Here is a 22,565-nt window from a genome sequence, read left to right as displayed (position 1 = left end):
TGGCAACTTTTGTAACTTAATAATGAAGTGAAATTGACTCGAATAAATTGTATTAGCTTGGCAGGTGGAAAGAATTTAAGTGCACGAGGCGTCTTCTCATCTGATAAAACGACGAGTAAACTTGTGTCAAATCTCACTATATACGAAGCATCATTTATTGGATAGGGGTACATGCCTACATCGAATCTATAAGAAAAAATAAATTCTTTGTCAATATCTTCCAGTCAGGTGCATAAGAAAAGTATTTTAGGTCTCTGAGATTAATATTTTAGAACTTGTCTTGGGGTGGGGGAATTTATAGTCATGTTTGGGAAAGCATATTTTAATAATCATCTTTCATAAAAGGATATGACACGATATACAAATATACAATTTGTATAAAATTATATATTTTTATCATCTGTTTTTTAATTTTATGAATTGTTAACTTCTTAAGTAAATAACTTAAAATATGAGACTCTGTAAAATAGTAGAATGTGAATTTGAAATAAGATATCAATAACATTTTCCTTAAGTTGCACAACACGAGTGCATGAACGATTGGCGTACAATTGTTGCAACTTGGACCAAGCATCATGAGCAGTGGTGGAAGCGGCAATGAGCGGCATAATCGGCTCGGAGACAGATGCAAGAATAGCATGGAGGATCAGTGTGTCTTGCTAAAGCCAACGCCAGAAAGTCGGATTGGAGACACCTGCAAAAGATGAACCGGCAAAGGAGGTGTTGGGAGAAATGGTTCATGATGGACAAACGTTTGTACTGCCAAGATAGCCCTCAAGGTCATGGCCAATGAGCAATGATGTTAGTTGGTCGCGCCAAGAAGGGAAGTTGGAAAGGGTAAGCTTCAATGGAAGCTAGGAGTCGGCATTGATGGCAATAAGAGAAAAGTTGCCACTGCTAAGAGTGTCAAGGGCAGTGATAACAACGAATTCAGAAGAAACGACCATTAGGAAAGAAAAAAAAAAGCTCGTTAGAGAAAGAGTCCTGATACCCTATAGAAAATGCAAGACACTTTCATTAATGTAGAGAGGTCATATAGGACTTGTACAAGGTATAGTTGTTACAAATTCAAAAGTATGTAAATACTAAATTAAAGAGATTTTAGACTATCAAATACAAACATATATTCGAGTAATACAATCTGAAGAATCTGAGATCGCAGCATACAATCGGATATTCGCAAATCTTCAGTTGATAAGATTCTCAGCAGTTCAGCAACAGGTGAAATCGTCGACAGTTTAATCACAATAACCATTCTATCTTAAGCCATCGAAGCAACCGTAAAATGGTTTATTGAAACCATCGACGGTTTGCTGGAAAAATGTGTAATATCTTTAATACCACAAACAAGCACATTAACAACATAGGGGTCAAGTGCCCTTTATATCGAGAATTTAGGTCAAACCTATTTGAAAGTTTAAAATGTATTCATGCTCATATTTAATCATATGGCAACTTTTGTAACTTAATAGTGAAGTGAAATTGACCTGGATAAATTGTATTAACTTGCCAGGTGGAAAGAATTTAAGTGCACGAGGCGTCTTCTCATCTGATAAAATGACGAGTAAGCTTGTGTCAAATCTCACTATATACGAAGCGTCATTTATTGGATAGGTGTACATACCTACATCGAATCTATAAGGAAAAAAAAAAAATCTTTGTTAATATCTTCTAGTCGGGTGCACAAGAAAAGTATTTTAGGTCTTTGAGATTAATATTTTAGAACTTGTTGGGGTGGGGGAATTTCTAGTCATGTTTGGGAAAGCATATTTTAATAATCATCTTTCATACAATTTGTATAAAATTATATATTTTAATCATCTGTTTTTTAACTTTATGAATTGTTAACTTCTTAAGTAAATAACTTAAAATATGAGACTCTGTAAAATAGTAGAATGTGAATTTGAAATAAGATATGAATAACATTTTCCTCAAGACAAGTTTAGCAGCAACCATTTATTTTAACAGTTTGCCAGAACATTAAAAAAAACAAAACAAAACAAACATGAAATATAGTACAGCAAATTAACCCAGTACATGAACCCCTCATTTTTCAACCACTCAAAATGAGATAAAATAATTAATTAGAATAGAAATATGTGGATTGCATTGAAATAAATCAACTACCACTGCAACTCCTCCAAGATTCATCAAACTCCTTCAAAGCGCAAGACCCATATAGCCCATGTGGTGGCATAGCCTTCATCTGGATTCTAATGAATGAGTTAACTATAAGAAACATCTTGATGATGGTGAAGATCGCCGTCCACACTTCAAACATGATACAAATTTAGATCTGAGTTATAAGAAAGTAGTCCATCAAACCCACAACCGGCCCTCTGAACCCATTTGTACAAACTTTATCATATCAAAACTCATTATATTATTTGTGCATACCTTCAACAGTTTACAATGACATCACCAAATACTCATAAATAGCATTTAATCCTCTTACTGTCCACTACCTCTTACAATCGTATTACAATTGAGCTTTGAGATGATCTCAACTTACCTTCAGCATAATATTTCATTCCCAAACTGATGAATTTAAAGCGTTTCCAAGTAAAGATTGCTGATCCTGGCTTTTATTCTAGGAGAAGCTTCTTAAGCTATCATGCCTCCAAGCTGATAGGATTTGAGGAGTAATCGTTTCACAGGATAAGTAAATCAGTCTTCACACGATAATTATCGCGTTCTCACACAAATTTCTATAACTGAAGAGAAACCAAAGTAAAACAACGTTGCAGGACTACTCCCAGCTCTCTCCAACACATTAGAGAAGTAAAAGTAAATTTACCCAGACCACCCATTCCTAGGATTGATGAGAAGCATAGCAGCATACACGGTTGCCTCCGATGCCCTCTGATCATCTTCAACAGCTCTTCCAGGCACAGCCACAGGCTGCATCCGATGCCCTCGATCATCTTCAACTGCTCTTCCAGCCACAGCCACAGCCACAGCTACGGCCACGGCCACAGGCAGCAGGAAGCATTCATATGTAATATATATATAAGAGATGAGCTTTCCAATTGAGGTGGTGGGCAATGTGATAGGAATCAGATGCCCCCACTTAATTAACTTTAGCGGGGCTCAATGCCCTATAGGCATCTTTGGTCGACATCCTGCCCCCTCTTTTCTTTTTGTGATGCACATGGGTGAGCTTTTTTAAAAATAAATTTATACTTACTTTCTGTAGGTCTATACTTTAATTTGTTTGGTAAATAAAAATAAAATGAAGTTAGTATTTATAATTTAATAAAATTGTTATATAATTTTTCACTTTATTCGATTTTATTATACCTAACATAATGTTACAATATGTTCGGATACGTAAGAATGGAATGAAATGAGAGGAAATGAAATCGAATATATTATTTAATTTTGTCGGACTTTTCATTCACAATTTCATTACATTCCTTTCTCATCCCGTTTTTACTCCGCAAAATAAATATGATTTAATATTCTAATTTGATAATTCTAAAAAGATATTTTAGGGATAAGGAGGGAAATATCAATAAAAAACTATTTGTTCTTTTCTTAATTTAGCATGCACATACGCATCGACAGCCAAATTGATGAAAGCGTGGGTCTTGTTTGGGAGTAGGTAATGACAGATAATTTTGAGATGGGTGGTGGGTGTGAAATCCTTTTTCCACCTCACATCAAGATAAGATTCAATTTAAATATCCTCAATAGTTAGAATGAATGAATATTATTTTTAAGAGAAATTGTTATTACGACTTTTCCAATTGGGTTTTTACGGAAAGTTCAAGAAGTTAAGGGATTTTGGATCAAGAATTTTTTTTTTTTTTTAAATAATAATAATAATTTTTATTTTTATTATATTTTTTATTAAATATTATAAAAAGCAAAATTTTATTTTAATATAATTAAAAATTAATAAAAATCCAATGTTAATGATGTATAAAATTAAATTTTTGTTGTAAATGAAATGAAAAGAGAAAATGTTTGGAGTTATAGAAATTCAACAGTTTAGTTTTTCAGGATCTAGATGTTGCTAATCATCTTATTATCTCATTTTGTTGTAAAGCATGTTCGTGTAGAGGCAAATACATTGGCATTCCAAAAGTTAATCACATAATGAACCATTATATGGACATACCAAAGGTCATAACCTATTATCTACATAGTCATCCACATAAATATACATGTTTTACAACATTTCCCCTTGAATGACTATACATTATGAATATGTCTCGTTAAAAATTTCGTTGAGGAAAACCCTGTGGGACAAAATCTTAACGAAGGAAAAATAGTACAATATTCATATTTCTCCTAACAAATACAACCAATTAAGAAATGTCCTCATAAGCATAGGTCTATCAATAAATTGTAAACACGTAATGAAGGATTCCGCAAAACTATTTTGTGTATGAACATGTGCAATAGAATGTTCAATACTTATTCTTATTGACATGCAATAGTCATAAAATGTTTTTGAAGAAAATTCACCTGCATTATCTAAACAGACAGTTAGAATGGGATGATAAAAAAAATTTGATTTTAATTTTATTATTTGAGCAAGAAATTTAGTAAAAACAATATTACGAGTTGAAAGTAGACAAACATGTGACTATCAAGTGGAAGCATCAATTAAAACCATGAAATATCGAAATGGTTCGCAAGATGGATGGATTGGATCACAAATATCTCCTTGTATTCTTTGCAAAAAAGATGGAGACTCTAAAAATAATTTAGATGGAGAAAGTCTAACAAGTAATTTTCCTTAAGCACAAGAAGTACAAAAATAATCAGGAGGTAAAGGAACTTTTTGATCCTTTAATGGATGTCCATATGTATTTTCAATGATTTGTCGCATCATAGTTGAACCAGGATGGCCAAGACAATCATGCCAAAGTGTAAAACTTCTAGGCTCGGAGCACTTTTGGTGCATAAAATTTGATTCAATCATCCTTGTTTTTGTGAAATATAAGTCAGATGAAGACTTGAAAATTTTTCTAATATAATCTTATGGTTTGAAATTGTAGATGTAATAAAAAAATATTTCATATCTCCTTAATTTTTGGTTTCAACATGATATCCATTGCAACATATATCTTTAAAATTTAGTAGATTTCTTCAAGATCTACTATAATACAACACATCATTAATATACAATTTTGTCCCATTTGGAAACATAATGTGAACTCTTCCAGAGCCCTCTATTATATTTTTAGAGGCAAATACTGTATTAACATTAATTTCAACTAATGTTAATTGCAAGAAATAATTTTTACGAAAAATTGTATGAGTCGTGCCACTATCCACCAAATTTTATCAAGTTTATTTTATATGATCTAGTAAATGAAAAGTAAAATTTAAGAATTAGAAAAGATAACAAAATATTACCAAACATATTATATGTAAAACTTTTAATAAAAAAATTATATAAGTTAATTTTTTCAAAATAACATAAACATGAAGATAATTTAATAGTAGACATTTTCATCCCCTATCAAAAGATCAATTTTACCACTAGGATCCTCAAAAAAATTAGAAACATCAAAATCAATATCCAAAGGAGACTCATACTTAGCATCAATGGGTTCAAACAAATTCACTTCATTTATTTTTCCCTTTTCCTTTTAACGATGCCTTAAAATAAGTATTTTTAGCACCTTTGCTTTTAAACTTTCAAGGATGATCATCACGAGTCTAACAATTTTTCCTACCACAACCTTTTTTACCACCACGACCTTGTCCACGACCTTGAGAAAAAGTCACATTCACTTCAGGGAATGGTGTTGACCTAGTTGGACGAGATTGATGATTTTTCAACAAAAGTTCATTATTTTGTTCAGTCACAAGTAAACAAGAAATTAGCTCAGAATATTTTGTAAATATACGCTCTCGAAATTGCTGTTGTAGGAGTACATTCGAACCATGAAAAGTCGAATATGTTTTTTCTAACATATCATCATCGGTAATTTTTTCTTCACATAACTTCAATTGAGAGCTAATTTTGAACAAGATTGAATTATATTCACTTATAGTTTTAAAATCTTGCAGTCGTAAGTGTATCCAATCATATCGAGTTTTTGGAAGAATTACTGTTTTTGTGTTCATATCTCTCCTTTAAGTTGTTCCAAAGGACTAATGGGTCCTTAATAGTAAGGTACTCAATTTTCAATTCTTCGTGTAAATGATGTCAAAAGAAAATCATTACCTTTGCGCGATCTTGCAGGGATGCTTGATTTCCTTCTTCAATTGTACTTCCAAGATTCATAACATTAAGGTAAATCTCAGCATCAAGTACTCATGGCAGATAATTTCTTCTAGAAATATAATAGGCAACGAATTCAAACTCTGTGAGGTTTAACATCATAAAGTCACTTTGAAAACAAATAAAAAAAATTCAAAGTTAGGTAAATATTAAATGAAAATGTTATTCTCATATATATCCCAACATAAAAATATTTAAGAACACGTACTCAAGATAAGAGATATAGTGAACATATAAATATAGTTTGATGAAAAACTAAAATTATATAGATAACAAATGATAAAGGAAATAAGATTCTTACCATTAGAATAATACCAACGAAACTTGTTATACTATTAGGTACTCGATCGTGCTAATAACGTGTTGTAAATATAATAAAAAGAGGAAAAAAGTTTGGAGTTATAGAAATTCAACAGTCTAGTTCTTCATGAACTAAATGTTGTTAATCATCTTATTATTTCATTTTGTTGTAAAGCATACCCTTATATAGATAAATACATTAGCATCTTACAGGTTTACCACTTAATGAACCATTATATGGGCTAGTGTTTTGAAAGGCATTTTCTAGGCACGCCTCTATGGGCGTTTTGGGTGGAAAACGCACCAAGGCGTATGCGCAAAAGCGGAACTCCACGAATGCGTACGCCTCAACCAACAGAGCGTACGCCTCAGCCAAAAAACAATGCCTTTTTACACCTCATATGAAAGTCATACACATTTCGATATTCTTGGGTTTAAAACACAATTTTATAAGTTCAAACCCAAAACACACTAAACCTTATTCTCTCTATCTCTCCCGCGAAGCTTTTCTCCTCTGCTCTATTGCCGAAGCCGAAGCTTTTCTCCTCTGCTCTGTCACTGAAGCTTGACGAAGCCTTCGCTCTCTCTTCGAAGCCTGGACGAAGCTTGACGAAGCCTCAACGAGGCATCTACTCCCTCTTGAAGCCTCTGCTCTTTATTTCGAGGACTCGACGAAGCCTCTGCTGCCTCTCAAAGCCTCTGATCTCTGTTTCGGACTCAACAAAGCTCGGCAAATCCTACTCTCTCTTTTGAAGCCTGGACAAAGCTCGACGAAGCCTCTGCTCCCTTTTGAAGCCTCAAAGAAGCCTCTGCTCTCTCTCTCGAAGCATCTTCTCTCTCTCTCTCTCTCAAAGCATCATTTGGCTAATCTGTCAAAGTCTGTCCCATCTGCTCCCTCTCTCGAAGGCTCTGCTCTGTTCTCTCTCTCTCTGGAAGCATCATTTGGCTATCTTTGGAAGTCTGTTCGACGGGTTTGAGTTTGTCTCAAGTTTTGTTTTTATTTTATATTTAATTGTTTAAATTAAATCTTACTGCACCTTCTGAAATGTGTGAAGCTGATTCCAAGGGGCAAAAAAAAGATTTTGTTTGGAAATATATAAAAGAAGTTGATGGAGAAAAATATTTTAGATGTAAATTTTGTGATCAATGTTGTAGTGGGACTGTGACAAGGTTTAAAAATCATTTGGCTGGTATAAGGAAAGGAATGAAACTTTGTCCAAAAGCCCCTCAAAACGTGAGTGATTAGTGCAAGAATGCTCTTGAAAAATTTCAAAAAGAGAAGGGCAAAAGAAATGAACTTCTTGAAGAGATTGGGCAGGGTCCAAAAGGAGGGAGTCAGAGTGCTAGGTCTAATGTTGGAGATTTTAAGCATCAAAATAGTGGAAGTGACCATACTCCTAAGATTAAAGGTCCAATGGATAAGTTTTCATTTTCACATACCAAACAATCCACTCTAAACTCAAAATGGAAGAAGGAAGAAAGAAATGAAGTGTGTAGGAAAGTTGGCCGTTGTGTGCTCAACAATGCTTTACCATTTAATTTGATGGATGACGTATATTGGCATGTTATGATTGATGGAATTGCTAATTATGGGCCAGGATTCAAGCCTCCATCTATGCATGATATGAGGACTTGGATCCTTAAAGATGAAGTGAAAGACATCGATAGCAGGTTGAAAGATCACAAAAAAGCTTGGAAGGAATATGGATGTTCTATCATGATTGATGGATGGACCGATGGGTGTTCAAGGGTCTTAATTAATTTCCTTGTGAATAGTCCTGCTGGTATGTGGTTTTTAAAATCCATTGATGCTTATAATTCTATAAAAAAAAATGGTGATTTGTTGTTTAAGTATATGGATGAGGTGGTTGAGGAAGTTGGTGAGGAGAATGTTGTGCAAGTGATAACTTATAATGCGAAAAATATGATAAATGGTGGGAAAAAGCTTATGGAAAAAAGGCAAAAACTCTATTGGACTCCATGTGCTATACATTGTTTGGATCTCATGTTGGAGGATATTGCAAAATTGAAGATCCATGCAAGCACAATCCTAAAGGCTAAGCAAGTTGTGAAATTTATTTATAATCATTCCTATGTAATTGCAAAGATGAGGAAGCATTTCACCGACAACGAAGAACTCATCTGCCCTGCAGTGACACGCTTTGCTACTGCATTTTTGACACTTCAGAGCATTTACAAACAAAAGCGAAGCCTTCAATCTATGTTTTCTTCGGAGAAGTAGTGTACTTCTACATATGCAAAAATGCATGAAGGTATAAGGACTCACTCAATAATTTTATTTGACCAACATTTTTGGCCTCACGTGGCGTATGTTATCAAGAGTGTTGTCCCTCTTGTGTGTATTCTAAGGGAGGTTGATTTTGAGGAAAGACCGGCCATGGGGTTTCTCTATGAGATGATGGATTTGGCAAAGGAAAAAATTGCTGCAAATTTTTCTAGAAATGAGAAAAAATATGGACCCATTTGGAGAAAAATAGATAATAGATAGACTCCACAACTTCATCACCATTTACATGCTGCAGGATATTATTTAAATCCCCAATTGCATTATAAGGAGAACTTCTCTAATTATGAAGAAGTGAAAAAATGATTATTTGAATGCATGGATAGAATGTTGACATATGAGGAGAGGCTAGCTACAAACATCCAATTGGATTTGTTTGATAATGCACGAGGGGATTTTGGGACTCAAGTGGCTGTTGACTCCAGAATGTTGAGAAGCCCGGGTAAAAATAATATTTCAGTAAAAATAGTTAATTAGTAGTACTCTATCCTTGTTTCTTCTTATAACTTGGAACTTAAACATGTTCTTTTTTATTCTGTAGCTAATTGGTGGAAGCGTTTTGCAACAAAGACCCCAGAATTGATGAACTTTGCTATTCGTGTTCTTAGCCTGACATGTAGTGCTAGTGGATGTGAGAGGAATTGGAGCACATTTGAGCAAATTCATACGAAAAATAGGAATAGATTAGAGCACAAGAGATTGAATGCTCTAGTTTACGTCAAGTACAACACCAAACTGAGGGAGAGAGCTATAAGAAGAAGACAAAATTATGATCCAATATTGGTGCCAGAAGTAACTTCAGATGATGAATGGATCAAGAGAATGAAGAACCTATCCTCCCAAAAGATACTTCTTGGGTTGATGATGAAAATGTCCTAAATGTTGATGCTATTAAAGCTTTGTCCGTGGTAGCTCTTGAAGGAGATGATGCTCAAGCAACACAAGCTGCTAGTAGCTCGCATTCTAATCTTCCTAGAAAAAGGAAAATTAGTGATTATTGTGAGAATTTGAGTACATACATATCAATAGTCATTTTTTAATCTACTAATTTATAATTCTACATTTCTCCTAACTCCTAACCTATAGCTTTATTGAATAGGTAGGCACTCAAGACAAAGGCAAGGGGCCAACATTGGAAACAACTGAGGAAGACAATGATGTTGAAGTGGGAGAGGAATTAATTACTAGAAGAACTCCTATTTATTATGATGAAGATGAGGACGTTGATAAAGATGAGGACGTTGATGAAGATCTTGATAGTTCCCTTTGAACTTTGTTGATTAAGATTTACTAGAATCTTTGAAATTAGAATCTTGAATGATAAGACATTGTAATGTTTTAATTTGGTTTTTTCTCTTCTTTTTGAGAACTTATGGCTTATTTTTGACATGCGTTTGAGTTTGTTAGCTAAAGCCTAAAATTGTCCCATAGGATACTTACGATTCTAAGAATTATGAATGCTATATTTTTTCCATTATTCTAACATTTTTCTCATTTTAATACTATATATAATTTTTTTATTTATTAATTGTTTAAAAAATTCAATCCCAAAAGACTTACGCCTCGCCTCGCGGAAGGTAAAACGCCTCGTCTTACGCCTTCGCCTTTTAAAACACTGATGTGGGCATACCAAAGGTTGTAACCTATTATTTAGATAGTAATCCACATAAATATACATGTTTTACAACAAATTTTTATTTATTAATTATATATATTTTATTTCGTTGATCAAAATTTTCTTTTCTTTTCTTTTCTAATACTTTTTAAGTTCCAAATAAGACCTCAAGGTTAATATTTGCTTGTCAATGATTATGTATCCCAAGGTGTTTGGTAGAAGTGAAAGAAAAAAAAGAGATAAAAATGAGGATGAAAGGAAAAAGAGGGAGGAAAAATATTTTTTTGTTAGCATAAAATTTTAAGATTTTGTTTTTTTTTTTTTTTGGCAATCCTTTCAATGTGGAGAAAAATAGGATGAAGAGAGGCCCGCCTGTTGATTAATTTTTTTCATTTAATTGAAAATTCTTCTCAAAAGTTTCTGTTTAAAAATGATCATTCATCGCGATTATCCGGGTAAGCCACACATTTTATGCTTGCCTCATAAGAATAACCATTATCATAAAATTTCACAAAGTAGAATCCGAACTTTGACCTAATGGTTCATCGCCTAACCCCTTTTCGGGAGGTCCAGGTTTCGAATCTCAAATTGAAGTTATTAATCTGAAAACGATACATTATTTCAGTACTAAGACCCATTTGAAACTAGAAAAATATCAAGGTATTCTTATTTTGATTATCAAGAAAAATAAAAATATAAATAAAATAAAAAATATATATGCTAAATTTATAAACAAAACTTTGATTTTACACACCATTAATGTTTAGTTTTTCTCCTAATTTTTAGTCATATTAAAAAAAAAAAAAATAAAAGCCTTTCATACCCCCTAAAAAATCTTGAATCCAAACCGACCCTAAAAAATTCTCAAAACATCAGGTTCTATAGTAATCTGTAGGATCTAGCATGAAAAATCATTAGTGAACACAGAAAGTGCTTCTATTAACAATTTTCTTCATTTTTATGGGTCACCATAAGAAAAATAAAACAAAAAAACAAAACATAATTTTAACAATAGCACCTTGACTAGCTAATATATATCATAGGAATGAGTAGTCAGTAGACCTGTTCACATTGGATTTCTTTTTATCCACGGCACTTCCACCAGAATGTGGTCTTCCAAACTTTCTTCTCACCTGCTTTGTGGAAATGACTGAGCCGAAAGTTCCATATGCTACTATGCTGAAGATCTGCCTTTGAACAGTAGCTTGCAACATATATAATAAGCATTTCTTATATTAGCTAGAAGAAGACCATTGCTTCTTCAGAAAATAAGTACATCTATAGCCTCTGCCTACATATCCAACTGAGCTGTTTATTGGGTTCGTCAAGCTGCTATGTAACCAAGAGTAACTCACCATTCTCTTTGCAGCAATTCCCCGTTTCTTCTAGTCGTCTAAGAGAGTGGAGAGAAGCAGATCTTGCACAAAACCTGCTCTTGCAGCAGCCTGTCTCCTCCTTTCTTCTTGCTCTTCGGAACTCAATGAAGGATCAAAACTGCAAGTGAAGAAACACATCTCTAAGATGACCCAATGTAGTCAAAACAGCCAACACACATTTTTTAGGCCCCAATCAGGAATTTTGTATGAGAAAAGGAAATTAAAAGAAAAATAAGAGGGAAATAAAGCACTATTATAAATGCAAATCTGCTCTAGTGTGATTAAAATTTATGAAAAATCAAATGATAAATGATGTGTAAAACAACTAAACATGAAAAAAGTGAATTCGTTTGCTGCATATTTTATTCTCTTTCCTTAACAACTAAACATGAAAAAAGTGAATTCCTCTACATTTTCCTTTCCTTTTCTTAATTCCAAGTTTCAAAAGGCCTTTAAGTGGAAAGAAGATAATTTCCAGCACCTTGATTTCCAACTATGCGCTGGTGTTGCAGTCTTTACAGAAAAGTCGTCAACACCAGATATCACAGATCTTGAAATGTCTTCTGCTTCAGATGTAGGGAAATTCAAAATAAGTGATGAAAGGAATGGATCAGAAAGTGCAGTAGAAGCATTTGTATTGTTTGACCGGTATCCACCACCCCCTAGAAGCACCTTTAGATGAGCCTCACGAAGATCCCGACCCAGGAGGGATAGTGTCTGACTGTTAGGAATTGCAACCCTGCGTAATCTCCGGCGCCTCTGAAAGTAACCTACTGTTAAAGAAACTTGATTATGACATAAATTTTCACTAGTGCGTATACGACAAGAGAAACAATACAAGGGCTCTGCTTAAAAATCACAAGGATAAACATGTTGCAAAGAAATTTCCATTTTAAAAAGGATATCTTGAATAGGTGTGCATGTTGCAGCGTAATATGACTTAGCATGTCATGTGCAACTTTAACCGAGCAAATGGGACAAACCTGCAAGGAGAAAATGGACACCAGATCAGACTCTTCACATTGCGGAGATGAACTACAAGTAATTTCAGACAGCATCAGATATTGCTTTACAACCAAGATATTCAAAATGTTTGTTCCTATCTTTTACCCTTTAATTTCATAATAGTCATCAATTTTGGGCCAGTCAATCTTAAAGAAAGCAGACCTAACTTTTCTCTAGCAAATGTAGTGCAAATACAGTATCTGACCAAAGCAGCTTTCAAGCCAGTCAGACAAACAAACCATCATGCAGCATGACTTTACTTGATGAAAAAAGCATAAAAAACATATCTAAATATCATAAAAATGATAGTATTACTATAATATTTATGTAAAATATCTGGTAAGTATACTTCCTTGTGTATAATGAGTTAATGGAATGCTCATTGTGCAATAGATTTTTCATCGTCCCCTCTCTGCTGTTCACTGGGGAGAAGTGACCAAAATCGTTGAGGGACAAGGATCCACTTTATAGATGGAGTGAACAGAGTAGATCAACCAGCTGTTCTGTGTAACCTTTAAGAAGAGTGCGTAACCATTTATGCCTAATTAGAACTTCGATTGAAAATGATCTCTTTCTTTAAGCTCCCAAGTGGGGCAGGGAATGGTTAATGGTCAGTCAGCATGATCTGTAGCCCATGTGTAAGCAGCCAGCTTTCTGAGTTGTCTGAATATGACATTACACCCTCTACCATAAAAGCCATTGAGATTATAATGTTATTGATAAAAACAACCTTTCATTAGTCAAAAATTAGCTTCACATTAAAAATATAATAATTTGAGCCATCAATAAAATGACTTTTTTATACTTTCATTCAATTAACAAAATATATATTGCATTCCCATAATAAACTAAGGCCCAAGTAAAATAATGAGATACAATAAAATATTAAAAATATATATATATTACTCATAAAATAATCTGCCCCTTGGAAACGGCTATGACTGCCTAAGTTTTTTTTTTTTTTTAATTAGGTGTAAGCTAATCTTATTGATAAAAACAAGCTTCCATTAGTCAAAAATTAGCTTTATGTTTTAAAAATAATAATAATTTGAGCCATCAATAAAATGACTTTTTTTTTCCGTTCATTCAATTAACAAAATATGTTGATCCTATGGGTCATTCTCAGTTTTGATAATGACAAATATTCTGGTATTTAATGGTTGTCAAGTTTGTTTGCAGGTTCTCATTGACAAGTTCACATAATGGCATTCGATAACCTGAAGAGAAGTGAAGACCCAGCATATTTATTGTTGTATTTATTATCATTGGGTCTGTAATAATAATCATCCAAGGTCTGTAATAATTTACATTACATGCATGTAGGAACTTATAAGCTTAAAACCTTAGAGAGACATTAGGAAATACCTTCGGTCGACCAACACCAGATTTTTTCGATAGGATAGAAAAACCTTAGACCCCTAAACAAATGCACAAATAGTCCCCATATCACTTACATAATCAAGGGAATTAATTGTCTTAAAAATGAACTAAATAGGAAAATTTTGTGAGAGGTCAGGCGACCGAACCCATCGTGTTCAAAACACCTCGAGCGCCCGAACCGCTAAGAAGTCAGCGGGTTGACCAGGTTTCGGGCGACCAAACTCATGTCAGATTGCTTTTCACCAACTCAAACACCCGAACCTTCACGTTCAAAAAGGCCTCGGGCGACCGAACTTGTTGGTTCGGTTAATCGAACTCAGCTTGGGGCACCCGAACCGCAGATAGAAAGTTTTTGTCTTTAGTTCAGCCAACCAACCCTGACTTCGGGCACCCGAACCTTTAAAAATTGAATTTCTAACTAAATCTATTCAGGCACCCGAACCTCAGACCGAGCAATCGAATCTCGAGGATTAAATTATTTTTTACCGGGGTTTAATTTAATTAAACAGGGTTAATTTTCCTAAACCGTTTTAAAACAATTTTAAGAATACCCTTGGTGTCCCCAACGGTCATAATTTTGTTTATGCCTATATATATCTCTTCATTTGCAAAATTAAGGCAAGATTAACAAATAGGATTAGTCAAAAACTCTCTTAAATTTTCTAAGCCCTATTTGTTCATTCCAATCTCATACACTCATAATACTTCTATTCCTTTGAGAAAAATAGCTTTGTGAGTGTTTTATTGATTATTCCATTTTACTAAAAACCCTCACTTGCTCTTGTGCTTGTGATTTTCGTATTGAGGGTTTAGCTTGATTTTTCTCCCGATTTCATTTGATAAATCTTTGGTTGGAAAAAATCATATAGCTAAGTGAGTTTGCATTATCATTGCAATACTCATTTGGACTTATTCTTTTGTATGCAAGAATATTTTACAAAGCTAGATTTCAAACAACTCTTGTGCTAGATACATTTGAGAATATATGTTTGAGATTGTTTGAATACTCTGATTGGCATCTTTGAAACTCTATGCTTGCATTGAGATATTTTATATTGTGTTTCAAAGAAAACCTTGTTGATACACTCTTGTGCAGATTTGAGATTATCGATAATATTGAATGTTGATTGCACACATAGAACACCGAACTTATAGTTCATACATTATTAAGGTGCATTGATTATATTGTGCATAGTGGTACATATCAGCTTATGTAAGAAGCGTTTTTTTGTACGTAAAATTTTAAATCTGTTGTATTTCAGGCATAGGCCTGAAAAGGGAAACTAACCCTGTTAAATAGTCCCAGACTGACTTAAACCCGGTTAGGAAAATTAAGTGCATCATCCTAGTAAAGCGTGTTGGTTGAGGTCAGTCCCTTAAATTGACCTGATCGTAATCGGTGCCGCTCTACCCGTTAAGTGAGCATTAGTGGAATCCTTATGTTAATGTAGCCAAGGCCCTTAAATTGACCTGATCGTAATCGGTGCCGCTCTACCCGTTAAGTGAGCATTAGTGGAATCCTTATGTTAATGTAGCCAAGGCGAGGACGTAGGCACAGTTGGCTGAACCCCGATAACATTTCTTATGCGTACTTTTAATTTCCGCATTTCAAATTCCAGCACATATATGTTTATATTTTACTATTGCGAATGATTGAGTTTATTATTGCATGGACAGACCCTAAGTTGAGTAATACTATTGATCTGGTTTAACCTAGGCGATAATTTTTATATACCCAATTCACCCCCCTCCCCCCAAAAAAAAAATCTTGGGAATATACCTAACAAAATATATATTGCATTCCCATAATAAACTAAGGCCCAAGCACAATGATAAGTATTCAATAAAATATTAAAAAAATATATATCACTCATGAAATAATCTGCCCCTTTGGAAACAGCTCTGATTGCCAAAGTATTTTTTTTTTATTTTTGCAATAGGTGTAAGCTACCTAAGTTATTTATATTTCATTATAATCATATAAATCTGTCAACTAACATACGTTGCCATTAGACAAAAGTAAAAATTATTCATATTCAAAAATTAAATAAAAAATCATGCATAAAATGTATATACTCCATTACCATAATAATTGAAAGCTTCAATGCAATGATAAATAGTCCCCAAAATATTATAAAAAATTATCACTCTTCAATAACTTGCATATTTCAATTAGGATATAAAAGAAAACACTAAGATTCAAAACAAGACACTGTTAATTAAGATAAAAAATACCAAGTACAAATAAAAACTAATAATGAATCAAATTAAGAAATTATTATAAAGGAACTATTAAGAAATCATTACAAAGAGAAGAGGAGGGTGTATAATCAGCTAGCTAGCCCGGAGAAGACAAGTAATGCTGCCCTTCACACATGCTGGGCAGAAGTGCACACCCAAGGTCCAACCAATTCAAAACAGCTGGATCACCTCTTTTTAAGGTAGAGCTAATGCTTGTTGAGTTTTTTGGTTTGACACAGCTTCACACCTAGAATGTTCGGTTTAAGCCATCTGATTTTTAGTAGAACGTATGTTTTGATTTTTTTTTTTTTATTTTTTTTCCGCTTATGCTTACTACTTGGTTTTTCAAATTTTATTGGATAGAATCCAAATTCTGGAAGTTTAATTACACCAAAAAAATTTGTTTTGTTCTTCTAAGATTTTGTTAATAACTCAATACAAGAACCTATACAAAAAATTGAAATTAAAATTCTTCATATTGAAAGATAAAATCTTATTAAGCAAAAAGAATTTACAGGAGAGAGTGGGCAGATGTACAACGTCAGACTCCTCAAGAAGGAGGCAAAGCTGCAGCAATACATACTCAAGATCCAACAAGTTATTTTCTGAAATTTGTTTGTTTACACTACCTGATTTCTGACAGTAGGGTACTTCATTTATACACTTGTTGTTTGTACATCCTCCTTCCTCTCCTTTTGTAGTGATTTCTTAATAGTTCATTCTTAATGATTTCTCAATATTTTGACTTTATTATTACTTATTTTTTCATTTATACTTGGTATTCTTCTGGATTAGCAGTGACTTGCCTTGAATCTTAGTATTTTTTAAAAAAATATTAATTGGAAAAATACAAGTTATTTGAAGAGTAATATTTCTCGTAATATTTTAGGGGTATTTATCATCACACTTAAGCTTTAAGTTATTATGGTGATCGATATGCACATTTTATGTAAAGATGATTTTATTTTTGAATATTAAAAAAAAATTATTTTTTATCTTTTACTTTTGTCTAGTGATGACAATGGACGCTATTTGATGGATTTATATGTTTGATAATGAAATATTAACATCTTAGGTAACTTCTACTTTCTAAAAGACAATCTTGAATAGTTTTTTGTTATAAGACCAAAAAAGACTTAAAAAAAAACCAAGTTATTTTTTGAGTGAGAATTTTTTTAAGAAAAAATACACTCACACTCCTTGAATTATGTAATAATGCTCTAAATACCGCCTCTAGAATTTTAAACAGTGACCCTAAAATGATGCCTTCTAATAACAAAAAATTGTTCAATTAAATGTATTAGCATCATCTCTATGGTGTATGAATAATTGACAATTTTTTAGTTAAAATTGCCGTTATAAATTTAAGAAATATTATTATTAATTATTTTTACTATAGAAGAATGATTAAGAAGTCTATTTGTGACATGTCTTGCACCTAGTTATTTTCTTTTCTCTTTTTTTTTAATGAAATAAAAGTACTCATTTATCAAAACATAAAAATAATAAATTTAATTATTAGCTTATGTTACAAAAAATTTTTAATACAAAAAAAAAGGTTAAAAAATAGCAAATCCCCAAGATTATCAACAAAGAATAGAATTAGATAGTTTTTAGAAAATATGTCGCACAAAATTAGTGTCAGAAGTGTAAAATTAGGGTAAAACAACCAACAACTAATAACTAATAATTGCAAATTCCAACAATATTTATGTTAATTAATAAAACACCATATCTTGCAAGTCCCTTTAAGTCAATTAAATTTTATGATGCTTGCATGTTCTCTAGGCTTATCAGAGCAATTTCATTCAAAAATTATCAATTATTCTTGTGCCGCATGTCAATGATGCTAATCCACAGATTTAATGGTCTTCTGATAAATTAAGGGGTCTTTTGTAACAAATAAGATAACCAACAAGATTTAAGTGTTACTTTTTATAAGTATAAGGGGGTGTGCGTGACATGATTGATTGTTGAAGGGTGTTAATGTATTTTTTTCTATTTTATAAAATATATATTTTAGTGAACACTCATCATTGTATTTGAATTAAATACATAATTTGTTTAGGGTAAAATGTTTTTTTTTATTAACTATCTAAATCACTTTTTAATGTAGAGTCAACTATTTACTAACAGAAAGTTGCTTATATTAATAAAATTATAATCTCATGGGAGTTGATCTTTATAGTTGTTGGAAACTATAAGAGCTACAGTGCCATATTCAGCAAAGGCAATGAAAACAAAATCCTACTACCTGGTCCATGGCCATACCAAACAGGTTGATGATCACCGGTGTACATACTCATCAAGTTGAAGCTTCTTCCAGTTTACTCCCATACCAAAGATTGAGTTGAAGATGATTTTTTTTTTTTCTTTTTGGATAAGAAAAATCAACCATAAAAATAAATTGAAAGATCCATCACCTGTGAACATACTCATCAAGTTGAAGCTTCTTCCAGTTTACTCCCATACCAAAGATTGAGTTGAAGATGATTTTTTTTTTTTTTTTTCTTTTTGGATAAGAAAAATCAACCATAAAAATAAATTGAAAGATCCAATTCATAAGTCGATCCTCCAACATCATTTTCCAAAATAAAAAAGAAAAAAAAAATCCCCATGAGTGTATGGAAAAGTTCCTAAACCTCTAATGGAAACAATTTGCTAAATTTTAGCCAAACATAACCAAATCAAGGAATTATGCATATCTAGCAAAGGAAAGCTACGACTCCTCTTCATCAAAAAGGGAAACACAGATTGTAAATTTCAAAAATTTTATGAACTTGAGAAAACTCACGGTGACTTTGGTTTCGCAGGGATGCTCGTCCTCCAGATGCGAACACAGTGACGCAATATCGAAATCCTCGTAACAGTACGGACACGAAAAATCGGGACGAACCTCGTCTTCCACCTCGAAATCATCTATATTCAACCGATCTACATATCCCCCCCCCCCCCCCCCCCCAAAAAAAATAAAAAACACTCGTGAGCCACAAAATCAGAAAACCAAATTGAATCAACTTGCTCGGAAAAAATGGGAGATCACGCGAGCAAACCTAAATGGGAGCTCTGATGGTTGTGCTGCAAGGTGTATTGGCGTTTAACGGCGTCGAAACGAGACGCCCAGAACTCAGACTCCATCGAGCTAAGATCAGGAGAGATTGAAAATGGATTTTATAACCAAACAAAAATACTTGAAAAATGAAATAAAAAATTGAAGCTCCTCGATCTCCTTCCTCGTGTTCTTGAAATTATTAGCAACTGGGGTGATGATTGATGGAGCTTCAGCCTTCCTTCGGACAACACAAATTGGGATTTTGATTTAGAGAGAGAGGGAGGAGAGAGGCCACCCACTTTGTCATCTCCTCATTTCCCGTCTCTTTGACGGTTTCTGCCTTGACAACAGCTGACGTAGGAGAAGGGTAATTTTTGCGGGTAGGGGAGGGCAAATGTGGAATTTAATTCTCATCTTCTTACATGCTCAAATTTTTATGTCTTTTTTTTTTTTTTTTTTTCTGCTGTAGCTGGCTAAATAATTGCTTACCAAAAATAAAAGGAAAAGCTGTTGCCGGTACACCTGTTTTGAATGCTACTTTTATTTTTTATTTTTTTTCAACGGTTATAAGTCCAATTTAAATATGTGCTTTATTTAGTTATATATGATATTTAAAATGGGACCTCTATAAGCTATCAATCACTTTAAAAAAAATATACTTACATTACATTAAGAAGAATGAATTTTAGATTTTAAATTTGAATTTGAGTAAATCTAAATAGTATATTGTATTTAAATCTATACAAATTCATATTTAGATCCTCTTCCAAATATAGAGTTATTGTAAACGAAAAGAAATTTAATAATTATTTATCCAAAAAGTTGAATGTGACTTGCACTTAGATAAATAGGTTTTATAAAATGTATTTTTTATTAGCAGGATTTGCTATTTCTCTTTATTCTTCTCTCTCCCTCGCTGCCTCCCCTTCTTCCTCTATTAGGCACCACCTCCTTCACTCTCACACGCCTGCTCGACTATTACACTACGTCTATCACCTCTCTCCCTCCCTCTTTGCATCACCATCAGATCTCGTGATGCTCCATCGAATCCTCTCTCTCTCTCTCTCTCTCTCTCTCTCTCTCTCTCTCTGTTCTAGATATAGATATTCTGACTATTCTTCCCTTCATCCTTGTCGAAATTATGGTCTTAATGAGTTTTTATTATATTAATTTGAGGAATTAATGATGAATTACAAAATATATATATATATAACTTATAATATTATAAACATAAATTAATAATACTATTTCTAATTAGAAAATAATAATATGTTATTTTATTTAATATAAATTCTTAGAACATTAAATAGCATAAACATTAGCTAAATCATTAATTAGAAAATATTTAAAATTTAAATTGAAAATTAATAGTAAAATTTAACTAAAATATTAGCTAATTTAATAACATTTTCTTCTATATTATAATATATTAATTAGTGATAAAAAGCTTTAATAATATTATAATATATTCGTAAAATACTTGTAATAGAAGTAAGTTACAAACACTACTTATTTACTAGTACACAACCAAACATTACTCATTAATTTTTCAATTCCATACTTATTAATTGTACTTTTGTTTTCCAATAAGTTCTCTTTTAGCAAAATTATTAGTTATAAACTGTTCCAAATGATCTCTATGCACCAAATCTTAACTGCTAAAATATACTTACTGTAAAATGCATTTAGTTCGTGACATAGAAAATATTTTCATGTAATAACATTTCCATAAATCTCATTATTGGGAGTGGCATGTCGTCTCATGAAAATATTTTTATTTTTTTTATTATAAAATATTTTAAAGAATTTATACAAGATGCTCATTTGGTTCAACATGAAAAACCCTACAAGCATTTAAGAAGATAACCATTATGTCCTTAACATATAAATAATATATGGATAATAACTATATTTTTTAAACACATAAGTTTGCTAAGAAATGTACCTAATTAAATCTATAAATATTAATAAAAATTTCAATTATCATAAATTTAAAAATGAAACTTAATAATCCCATTAAACAAAATTGTGGATAATATAGTCTTTAAATTTTAACATTGTGTATATTATATTATAGAAACATTATTATTTAGGGCAAAAGACACTCACCTTCCTTGAGGTTTGCCAAAAAGACAAAGACCTTCTAAAGTTTTCAAAAATGTCACATGTCTCTCCTAAGGTTTGTCAAAAAGATACAACATGCCCTAAAAGAACTTATCTTTTTACAAAATAAAAATGAAGATTTGTGTCTTTTGGCAAACCTCGGGGGAGATTCTTGGAATTCTTAAAACATCGTGGGGAGATTTCTGAAATTCTTGGAACACTAGGAGAGGTTTTTAGAATTCTTGAAACACCAGGGGAGGTTCTTAGAATTTTTGAAATTTGAAAGGAGATCATTTTCTTTTTACCAAACCTCATCTTTTGCCTTATTGTGTAACCAACTAAAATAGTAGGGTAATTTGATTGCAAAAGAAAGAAGCATATAAAAATGAGCAAGGAAGGGTGAGAATTGATGTCCATGGTTTGAGAATCCTTCATATTTTCATGAATATAGAGATCCATGTCAAGTCATATTTCAAGTTAAAATGAATGCGAGAATAACATGCCATGACTTGTAGGCCTTTCATTCTTGAAAATGTTAAAAGATGCCACCAACATAAGACCCACTCAAGGAACAAGGAGCATCAACATTATAAAAGCAAAATAATTAAAATTTAAAATCATAGTTATAGTTGAACAAGTCGCTCATCAATCATAACTTCAAAATAATGGAAATACTCAATTGGTGGTCTTGTTGATGTTATAGTTTTCAATAAAATTTATTATAAAACAAAAAAATATTATGTCTGGGTAGATATGTAGTTCTTCTAAGTTTGAAAAAAAAAAAAAAAAAAAACAATACACATATAGATATAAAAATTATCAAAGTACTTGTGTCTTTTAAATGAAGTTTGGGTTTTACTCAATATCCATGGAAGATAGACCCAAAAAAAAAAAAATTTATTGTGCACGATCTTCTCAGTTCATTTCATTTTTTCGAACTAGCA

The 22,565-nt window shown here is 32.5% G+C and overlaps 2 protein-coding genes across 2 annotated transcripts; one reads left to right on the top strand and one right to left on the bottom strand.

The window, feature by feature from the left end:
* Positions 1–8,087: 8,087 nt before the first annotated feature.
* LOC131143943 (uncharacterized) lies at positions 8,088–8,786 on the top strand. Its single transcript, XM_058092298.1, has one exon. The coding sequence runs from the start codon at positions 8,088–8,090 to the stop codon at positions 8,784–8,786; it is 699 nt and encodes a 232-aa protein (XP_057948281.1).
* Positions 8,787–11,378: 2,592 nt separating this feature from the next.
* Positions 11,379–19,833, bottom strand: LOC131144163 (protein DEHYDRATION-INDUCED 19-like). Its single transcript, XM_058092609.1, has 5 exons — positions 19,520–19,833; positions 19,261–19,400; positions 12,746–12,823; positions 12,322–12,605; positions 11,379–11,958 (listed from the first exon to the last, which is right to left on the bottom strand). The coding sequence occupies exons 1-5, from the start codon at positions 19,602–19,604 to the stop codon at positions 11,850–11,852; spliced, it is 696 nt and encodes a 231-aa protein (XP_057948592.1). The 5' UTR covers positions 19,605–19,833; the 3' UTR covers positions 11,379–11,849.
* Between the last annotated feature and the right edge of the window lie 2,732 nt (positions 19,834–22,565).

The sequence above is a fragment of the Malania oleifera genome, chromosome 12 (assembly GCF_029873635.1).
Source record: "Malania oleifera isolate guangnan ecotype guangnan chromosome 12, ASM2987363v1, whole genome shotgun sequence".
Taxonomy (NCBI): Eukaryota; Viridiplantae; Streptophyta; class Magnoliopsida; order Santalales; family Ximeniaceae; genus Malania; species Malania oleifera.
The sequence above is the reverse complement of the archived record's forward strand: the minus strand, read 5'-3'. Positions and strand labels throughout refer to the sequence as shown.

What these genes read in the sequence shown, in the direction of transcription:
- LOC131143943 (XM_058092298.1), top strand. Translation starts at nt 8,088, where the DNA reads ATGGATGACGTATATTGGCATGTTATGATTGATGGAATTGCTAATTAT.
- LOC131144163 (XM_058092609.1), bottom strand. Translation starts at nt 19,604, where the DNA reads ATGGAGTCTGAGTTCTGGGCGTCTCGTTTCGACGCCGTTAAACGCCAA. An exon ending in CCATCAGAGCTCCCATTTAG is followed by an intron (nt 19,401 to 19,519) that starts GTTTGCTCGCGT and finishes GGGGATATGTAG; the next exon opens with ATCGGTTGAATATAGATGAT. An exon ending in AACATGCACACCTATTCAAG is followed by an intron (nt 12,606 to 12,745) that starts ATATCCTTTTTA and finishes ACAGTAGGTTAC; the next exon opens with TTTCAGAGGCGCCGGAGATT.